Source organism: Carlito syrichta, unplaced genomic scaffold (assembly GCF_000164805.1).
Source record: "Carlito syrichta isolate Samal-C Ts95f unplaced genomic scaffold, Tarsius_syrichta-2.0.1 Scaffold311769, whole genome shotgun sequence".
Classification (NCBI taxonomy): domain Eukaryota; kingdom Metazoa; phylum Chordata; class Mammalia; order Primates; family Tarsiidae; genus Carlito; species Carlito syrichta.
In genome coordinates this window covers 78,546-87,365 of record NW_007255865.1, presented here as the reverse complement: position 1 = coordinate 87,365, position 8,820 = coordinate 78,546, and the positions used below count along the sequence as shown (strand labels likewise).

Genomic DNA, 8,820 nt, shown 5'->3' with positions numbered 1-8,820 from the left:
GGCTTCCTGGACATTCTGGAACTGCCCTGTCCTAGACAGTAGCCACTTGCCACATGTGGCTATTGAGCATGAAATGTGGATATTCCGACTGGGCGCAGTGGCCCACGCCTATAATCCCATCACTTTGGGAGACCGAGGTGAGAGGATTGCCTGTGCTCATGGGTTGGAGACCAGCCTGGGCAACTTGGAGAGACCTCATCTCTACAATAAACAATAAGAATATATATGTAATTGTGGTGCTTGCTTGTAGATCCAGCATTATGGATTGTTGATTTTAAATGATTTTTTGATTAATTTTGTTATGGTTGTATTGGCCATGAGCATGCCACTGCCCTCCAGCCTAGGCAATAGAGTGAGACTCCAACTAAAAATAAAAATGTGGCTATTCCAACTTATGATTTGCTATAAGTGTAAAATATACACAAGATTTCAAAGACAGTAGAGAAAAAAAGAATGTGAAATATCTCATTAGAAATGTTTTAATAGATCATTTTCTGGTATGACAATATTTTAGAAATCTTAGTTTAAATAAGATGTTACTAAAATTAATTCCACTTGTTTTCTTTTACCTTTTTAGTGTGGATATTAGGGGGGAAATTTGAGTCAAGGTCTCACTCTGTCACCCAGGTTGGAGTGTAGTGGCACCATCACAGTTCACTGCAGCCTCAACTTCCTGGACTCAGGCAATCCTTCCACCTCAGCCTCCCGAGTAGCTGGTACTACAGGAATGCACCACCATGCCTGCCTAAATGTTTTAAAATTTTTTTGTAGCGATGAGGTATCACTATGTTGCCTAGACTGGTCTCGAACTCCTGGCCTCAAGCAATCTTCCTGCCTCAGCCTCCCAAAGTGCTGAGATTACAGGCATGAGCCAGCATGAATGCCAGGAAATTTTAAATTACATCTGTGGCTTGCATTTGTGACTTGACTTACATTTCTATTGGACAGGGCTGTTCTAGAACCTCTTTAACCTGGGAGTAGCCGGGCATAGACGGCAATCTGATGGTGGACAGTAGCAAACCATGCCAAGGCCTCTGCCTCTCCCACTCTGACTCTCAGCTCACCCAGGTCCAGTCTGGTGCCAAGAGCATCTTCATCACTGGCTTTGAGTCTCCCAGCTCTGCTAGGTGAGACATGTTCTCCCAGGAATCTAAGCTCAGTCCCTCCTCCTACTGGTTGGGGGTGAGCCTCAGAGGAGGGGAAGGCGCCTCAGAAGAGGGGTACCAGTACTCCTCCCTATCTCCAGCATCACCTGGAGCCCTAGCCCATTGCCCACCCTACCTGCGAAGGCTGAGAAGGAGATGGGGGTCTCAGGAGGGCTGTACCTGGTAAAGGCTGCAACACTGAACCTGGGCAGAGAAACAGGATTGTTTGTTGGTTGGGGGGGTGAGCAATTGAGGCACAATCTGGGAAACTGGACCATAGCAGTAGATTCTCAATAGCAAGAGCTCCCTCACTCTTCAGAAGCTACATCTCAGGCTATCTGCCATTTTAGGGCAACCACCTCGGCTTATCATATCCTTGCCCTGTTCTGAGAGCAAGAAGAAGCTCTGGGTACCTGGGTACCTGGATATCCTTGGAACTGCCCTGGCTAGCTGAAACAGAATACACTCCACCTTCCTTTTTGAAAACAGAAATATGTAACAGATGGGTACTCCCTTTTTGCCCCCTCTTCCAGGAAGCCCAGTCAACTGTTGGCCCTTATGAACTCTAGCATGCATCCTCTTATGTCAGGCCAGATCTTTTGCTTGCTCACAACCCATCACTGAAACTTATAACAGCCCTCCCCCCTCCCCCGCCCTGGCCTTCAGCCTTAGCCTCACCTGTATTGGGAACCTGGCTTGAGCTGCCCATTACATATCTCCTGGCTGTGGCCACAGTCCTCTGTCCCTGTCACAGGCACTGTCCAGGACCGCGGCACAGCCCAGGGCCCTGGGTAGAAGGGGTTGGGGAGCAAGGTGGCCAGGTAGGAGTCGTGTCCTCCGTAGTAGTGGTCATGCCACGTGTGGTTGATGGCTTCCCGGGAAGACTGAGCCACTAGGAAAGGAGGAGGCAGAGCAGGGCGGACAGTGGGGCCACAGTCCCTCTTCCCCCCACAGGGGGGCCACCCCATTTCTCCAGTGTGCTCCTGCCATTCACAACCCAACATCAGCCCCATCCTAGAACATTCTGGGCCCCGCTTCTTGCTCCCAGACTGACACTGGCCTCACCTATTACCTTTTACCAGTTTCCATCTCTGAACCCTCGCACCAACGCCCTGCTAGTCCACACCAGGGCCTCTCCACCCGCTCCTGAGCCCAGGACTCACGTGACATGGTGGTGACAATGATGCCACACCACTGGATCTGCCCATCATCCTTGCCAAACATGCCCTGTGGGATCATCACTCCCATTCCCGTCCAGGCTCCAGCTGAAGGGGTGGGGCTAACTCTGGGGGATGCCAGGCTGGGGATGAAGAGGACCATAAGGCTCTGCCTAGGTACTTAGCCCTCAGTCTCTGAGGGCAGGGACCATGCCGTCATATCCCCAGCGCCTATCACAGCTACTGGATAGAAGGAAACAAGGACTGGGAGACTCCCGGGCTGGGGTGCCAGGGCAGGAGGCTCAAAAGCATGGTATCAAGGCCAGGTGTGGTGGCTCACACCTGTAATCCCAGCACTTTGGGAGGCTGAAGCAGGAGAATCACTTGAGTTCAAGACCAGCCTGAGCAACACAGCGAGACCTGGTTTCTAAAAAAATTAGCTGGGCATGGGGGCACACGTCTGCAGTCCCAGTTGCTCAGGAGGCTGAGGCAGGAGAATCACCTGAGCCCAGGAAGTCAAGGCTGCAGTGAGCTATAATCATGCCACTGCACTCCAGACTGGGTGACAGAGTGAGCTTCCTCACTCAAAAAAAAAAAAAAAGTACAGTATCAAACTAGCAAGATCAGGGTCAGAGGAAAGGGTTGGAGCCTGGGAACAGGAAAGCCCTGGGCAGCCAGGACCAGAGGAGGGACATCCCCAGGTGGGTGGCAATAGAGGGAAGGAGCAGAGGCAGCCCCAGGAGCTGCAGCAAGTGCCTACCGTCAGCAGTAGTGGCACACACTAGGGTGACCACCCGACTCCACAGACCATTCCTGCCCAGCACAGAGAGGCTGAGGCGATAGGAAGTGGCAGGTACCAGGTTGAGTACCAGGACTGCATCCCTGGATGTGTTGGCCTGGAACACCCGGTGAGCATTCCATCCTGCTGCCAGCTGCTCTGCCACCACCAGGCAGGCACCCACATCCCCTGGAGGCACCATCCAGTTCACGGCCAGGCGGGTGGCCTCAGGCTGGCATTGCACATCCTCCACAGGGTCAGGCTCTGTGGGAAGCAAAGGCTCTGCTGCTTAGTGCACCCTAAAAGGATGGCCTCTGGGTCAGGGGCTCTCAAAGCCAGCAGGTGCAAAGGGACCAGCCACACAGAAAAACAGCATCTCCTCTGGACATCACTGCTCACCTGGAGAAGCATAGGGAGCATAACCAGGGCAGGGTGGACACAACACCCATCTGCAAAGTGCAGGTGGCTCAGAATAGAATGGGCAGTGCTGCCTGCTTCTCAGGGCCCCTTCACCCCCCCCCAGCAGACATCAACATACCAACAGGCGGCACCACAAGGTGAGTGGATGCTTGGAGCGGCCCCACCTGGCACAGCACTGACAGGGAGAGGTTTCGTCCAGGTGTGAGTCCTCTCAGGATGAGATGGGCTTGGCCCAGCACCAGGGGCTGCTCCCAGGAGAAGAGTCCAGCCTCTGAGAGCTGGGCGTGGCATGCACCTTGCCCCGAGGGGCCGCTGGCCCAGGCCAGGCTGACCATGGCAGTGCCCGTGTGCATCGATACCAACAACTCACTGGGTGTGAGCGGGGCTGTGAAGGGAAGGACAGAAGGTCAGCCAGGCTACTGGCCCCTGTCCTCAGAGCCCCGTGCACAATCCCAGAAGCTTGCTGAGCCCTGGGATGTGGAGGTGAAAACTGGGCTGAAAGGGGCTCAGGTACCATTGAGGAAAGACCCCAGGAGTCTCAGAGGCAGCCCTGCCCACCTCTTCCCACTCACTGCCCTCCCCATGCCCACTCACAGGTCCAGCCAGAGACAATGGCTGCTGTGGCATGAAGGGGCCCGGCCTGCAAGACAATCTCCACCTCGTACTCAGTGCCTGGAGTCAGAGCCGAAAAGTTGATGCCGTCCACCTCGACTCCTACGGCACGAGTGCCTGCCTGGGTACCTGCCTGGTACAGGGTTACCTGGTAGCCGTCCCGGCCCCCAGGAGCATGGACCCATGATGCCCGGAGCTGGGTGGGCCCTTCACTGGTCACATTCACCAGAAGAGGGACGAGAGGGCCTGCAGGGAGAGCAAATGGGGGAGTGGAATGTGGCAAGGAAAGGAGAAAAGAATCTAAGCCGCATCTCTGATTCCTCCCTCCTCAAATGCTCCCCCACTACTCCCTCCATCTTTGACTTTATCGAGAAACACCCAGGAGCCAGAGACGCTGGTTCAGGGTGTCATGCAAGCCCATAACTTCACTGGGAAGCAGGACCTGCCGTTGATCCCAGGCAGTGGAGTCCAAGTGCGAACTGAGCTGAACGGATGAAATAGCCACTTACTCTCACCACAGCTCCACCCTCTCGTGAACAGAACTGAGCGCTGTGAAGTTAAATCACATGCCCTTCCCAGCCCCTGCACCCAAGGAGCTTTCAAAGACCCTTATGTGGATCAACAGGCGGGTGTCGGGGCCCAGGCTGTGCCCCTTCATCCTAGAGCTGAGCCCCAGAGCTGGGCTCACACAAGCCTGGCCCGGTCACCTAGTCAACACTCCTCTTTATAAGTGGGGACACTGAGGCTCAGAGAGGGCTGGGGTTTGCTCTAGGGACTGAGCCTCAGCTGGAACCCAGGTCTCCTGTCTCCCAGGCCAGACTTCTTTCCAGCTCCCTCGAGCATATCCACTACAACAAATCAAAAAATCAGCCGGGCGTGGTAGCGCATGCCTGTAGTTCCGGCTACTTGGAAGGCTGAGGCGGAAGGATCGCCGGAGCCCAGCAGGTCGAGGCCACTGCACTCCAGTCTGGGCAATGGAGTGAGACTCCAACTAAAAAAAAAAAGCTGCAGCTGGAAGCCGTCCCTTCCCCCTCGCAGGGCATTCCAGGAAGACTTCAGGGCCGGAGGCTGGGCCACAAGGTCCAGGCTCAAGTTGGCAGGAGGAGCAGGTGCTGAGGAACAAAAAAGAAACAGATTTGGAGTAACCGGGATCCTTCACCTCTCCTCCCCAAGCTCTGCACCCTTCACCTCCATTTCCAGGCAGGCTCCCAACGCTCCCAGGAGCTAACAACTCAGCTCCCATGGGGCTCAAAACTCACTCTTCTTTCCTTCCCGGGAAAACCCATGGAAGAGGAATCCGCCCTGACACTGTGGGCTCCCCCACCTCCTCCCTGACTGTCAGCCCCTTGAGGGCATCAACCCCACCAGCACCCAGCTGAGAGCCTGAGGATGGGTAGATGCATGGATGGATGGATGGAGGGATAGGTGGTGGGTTGGTGGATGGAGGAATGGAGGGAGGATAAATGGTGGGTGGATGGAAGAGTAGCTGGTGAGTGGATGGAGGAATAGATGATGGGTTGGTCGACAAAGGGAGAGATGAACAGTGGGTGGATGGAGGGATACACAGTGGATGGGTGGATGGAGGGATGGAAGGAGGGAGGGAGGAATTGGTGGATAAAGGGAGAGATGGAGTGTGAGGAGGGGCGGATGGTAGGTGGATGGAGGGATAGATGGTGGGTGGGTGGATAGCAACCAGATGGTAAGAGGTAGAAAAAACTTGCAGGTAGGTTAATGAAAGGCCTCACCTTGTACTCGTGGCTTTTTGAGTCAAGAATGTGGCACACAGAAGTGCAGAATAGAGGAAGCCAGTCCCCCAGCCCACCGCCCTGGCCTCACAGAGGCTACCGCCAGGAACTCACAGGTGCATGCACGGGTCCCCCGGATGCTGGAGCTCAGGTTCTCCGTCCAGGCCCACAGTGACACGGTATAGCAGGAGCCAGGCACCAGACTCCTCAGAGTCAGGCTGGAATTATCTGGACCCACGTCGACGAGACTTTCTCGTGAGCTCTGGTTGCCCACCTGGTGCCAGGCGACCCCGTAGCCTTCCCGCTGCCCTGGTGCTGGGACCCAACCAATGGCCAGGTCAGAGGGACTGCCCCTGCTGGTGACCTCCAGTGACTGTGTTGGCAGAGGACCTACAGACAGGGGCAGTTTGGTGAGGAGGGTCATACAGGATCTGTAGCTCTGTGGTGCTCCCTACCCCACTCTCCCGAGACTCTCCCTTGCTCTGACTTCCCTCTCCAAGGCAAGGCCTTCCAACCACAGGGCCAGGGGACACAGCGGCTGGCACTCACCTGTGTGGCCCTTGAGGCTCTGGATGACAACTCCCAGAGATGTCGACCCGGTAGGGGGCCCCAGGGACCAGGCCACAGAAGGTGTTGTGGGTGGCACCAGATGGCACGGAGATGTTTCCAAGGAGGCCTGGGGCATTCTCAGCATAGAGCAGTGCCCACCTCCCAGCCAGTGGGCAGGGACCCTGGGAATGTGGCATTGAGGGCCTCCGGGCCCAGAGTGATATTTTTCTCCACCGGCCCGCTCAGCCTCAGCAAGAAGCCACCCTAGGCACCAGGTCCCACCTTCCAGCTTGCCAAAAGCTTAGGGGCAAGAGGAGTCAATACCAGGTCAAGGGGCAGAGGGATCTGTGGAAAAAAGGAAAAATATGTACAGGAAGGGCTAAAGAGTAGATGAGAAAAATCCCACTCTCTCTGTGCCAGTTTCTTCCTTTTCTCTTTTCTTTTTTTTTTTAAGTTGGAGCCTCACTCTGTCACTCAGGCTGTGGCACGCTCATGGCCACCCCAGTGTCGACCTGCTGGGCTCTGGCGATCCTTCTGCCTCACTCTTCCAAGTAGCTGAAACTTACAGGCGCACGCTACCATGACTGGCTACTTTTTTAGTTGTGTAAAGACAAGGTCTCACCAAGTTGCCCGGGCTGGAATCGAAACTGCAGGCTCTGGCAATCCACTCGCCTTGGCCTCCCAAAGTGCTAAGATTACATGCTGAGCCACCAAGCCCAGCCCCTTTTTTTCTTTTTAAATTTGTTATAGAGACAGGGTTCTGCTATGTTACCTAGGCTGATCTGGAACTCCTGGCTGTAAGGGAGCCTCCCCCGCCTTGGCGTCCCAAAGTGCTGGGATTACAGGCATGAGCCACTGTGGTTGGCCTGTGCCAACTTCCTTCTACATGCCCTGGCCATATTTGATCCAGAAGTTAGCAGTCATCTTTTGCCACATGTTGGATAAATACTGGGATCTGGCTGCTACCATCTGACTGTGGACAATAACAGAAATAAGAATACATACAGCAATTGAATATGTACCTGCAGACATGGTTCTGAACACTCTACATGGATATCTCACACTTACTCCTCACAGTGCTAGGACGTGGGCACTACTATTGCCATCCCTTTTAAACATATAGGAATTAATGCACAGAGAAGGTAAATAACTTGTCCAGAGACCTACAGCTAATGGGTGGCAGACACAAAACTCAGAACCCAGTCATGGGCCAGGCACGGTGGCTCACATCTATAATGGAAAGCAAAGTCTGGGAGGCTGAGGTCAAAGGATCAATTGAGCCCAGGAGTTTGAGACCAGCCTGGGCAACATAGTGAGACCCAATCTTTACAAAAAAAAAAAATTCTAAAAATTAGCTGGGCATAGATATTGCATACCTGGATTATTAGAGCCCACAAGTATGAGGCTGCAGTGAGCTATGGTCATATCACTGCACTCTAGCCTATGTGACAGGGTGAGACCTTGTCTCTAAAACCTGGTTCTGATTCCTCTACTCTTAACCACTGCACTACTGCTTCTCTGAGTAAAAACGCAGTGACGGTGTGGCAAAGTTAACATTGGCTCTGCAGGCATCCAACCCAGGTTCAGGTCAGCTTGGCCACTCACAGGCTGTGTGATCTTGAATTCTTTCTCCCTCTGAACTTTAGCTCTCTATCTACTATAAAACAGTGTATAATATAACTCATACAGTCATTTTGAGGATTAAGTGAAACAATACATAAAAAGTGCTTAGCACAGAGTCCCGCACATAGAGGGTCCACTGATGACAAATATCACCACCAGCTTCTTCTCAGGTGGGCACCTGTCACCAGCCAACTGGAGGTGCACACCCTCCAAGCCTTTGAAGGGGCCCCTCCCCTGCCGGTTGTATCCTGGCTACTTGGCCCAAGGAGAAGAGCAGAGCATTCTCTTCTATGTCTTCTTCACCACCCAGACACTCACAGGTCCACTCGGTGGCATTGGGCCCCACTGCCCAATGGGGCCCACCACAGCACTAAGTGTCAGCTCATAGTGGGTGCCCGGGAACAGGTGAAGGAAGGTGCGACAGGATATGCCCCATCCGACTACTGCCGTCAGGTTGGTGCCACCTAGAAGGTCTGTAAGCACTAGGTGGAACCAGGTGGCCTCCTCGGAGCCATTCCAGGAGGCCTGCAGGGCACTGGTGCCCAGGGTGTGCAGCGCCAGGTGATCCGGAGACATGGAGGCTGGAAGAAGGATGGAGAGAGCAAAGTCAGGCTTGAGAAAGAGACCTGGAGCAGGACACGGGCATGGAGCCTGGCACCAGGGAGCACAGAAGCCTAGCCACATTAAGACATGGATCCGAGCTGGGCTCGGTGGCTCAGCCTGTAATCCCAGCGCTTTGGGAGGCTGAGGTGAGTGGATTGCCTGAGCCGGCGGGTTCGAGACCTGCTTGG

At 54.3% G+C, this 8,820-nt stretch overlaps 1 protein-coding gene across 1 annotated transcript in view; it reads right to left on the bottom strand.

Annotated features, from left to right (window-relative positions):
* LOC103271575 (receptor-type tyrosine-protein phosphatase V-like) overlaps window positions 1–8,820 on the bottom strand; it is an 18,649-nt gene that overhangs the window by 8,193 nt on the left and 1,636 nt on the right. Inside the window, 15 exon segments of the mRNA XM_008069042.2 lie at window positions 1,282–1,349; window positions 1,824–2,037; window positions 2,309–2,404; window positions 2,407–2,445; window positions 3,063–3,344; window positions 3,619–3,885; window positions 4,095–4,358; window positions 5,105–5,224; window positions 5,972–6,247; window positions 6,407–6,435; window positions 6,437–6,571; window positions 6,573–6,743; window positions 6,745–6,751; window positions 8,348–8,395; window positions 8,398–8,610. Of these exon segments, the coding sequence (XP_008067233.2) occupies window positions 1,282–1,349; window positions 1,824–2,037; window positions 2,309–2,404; window positions 2,407–2,445; window positions 3,063–3,344; window positions 3,619–3,885; window positions 4,095–4,358; window positions 5,105–5,224; window positions 5,972–6,247; window positions 6,407–6,435; window positions 6,437–6,571; window positions 6,573–6,743; window positions 6,745–6,751; window positions 8,348–8,395; window positions 8,398–8,610 (2,229 nt within the window).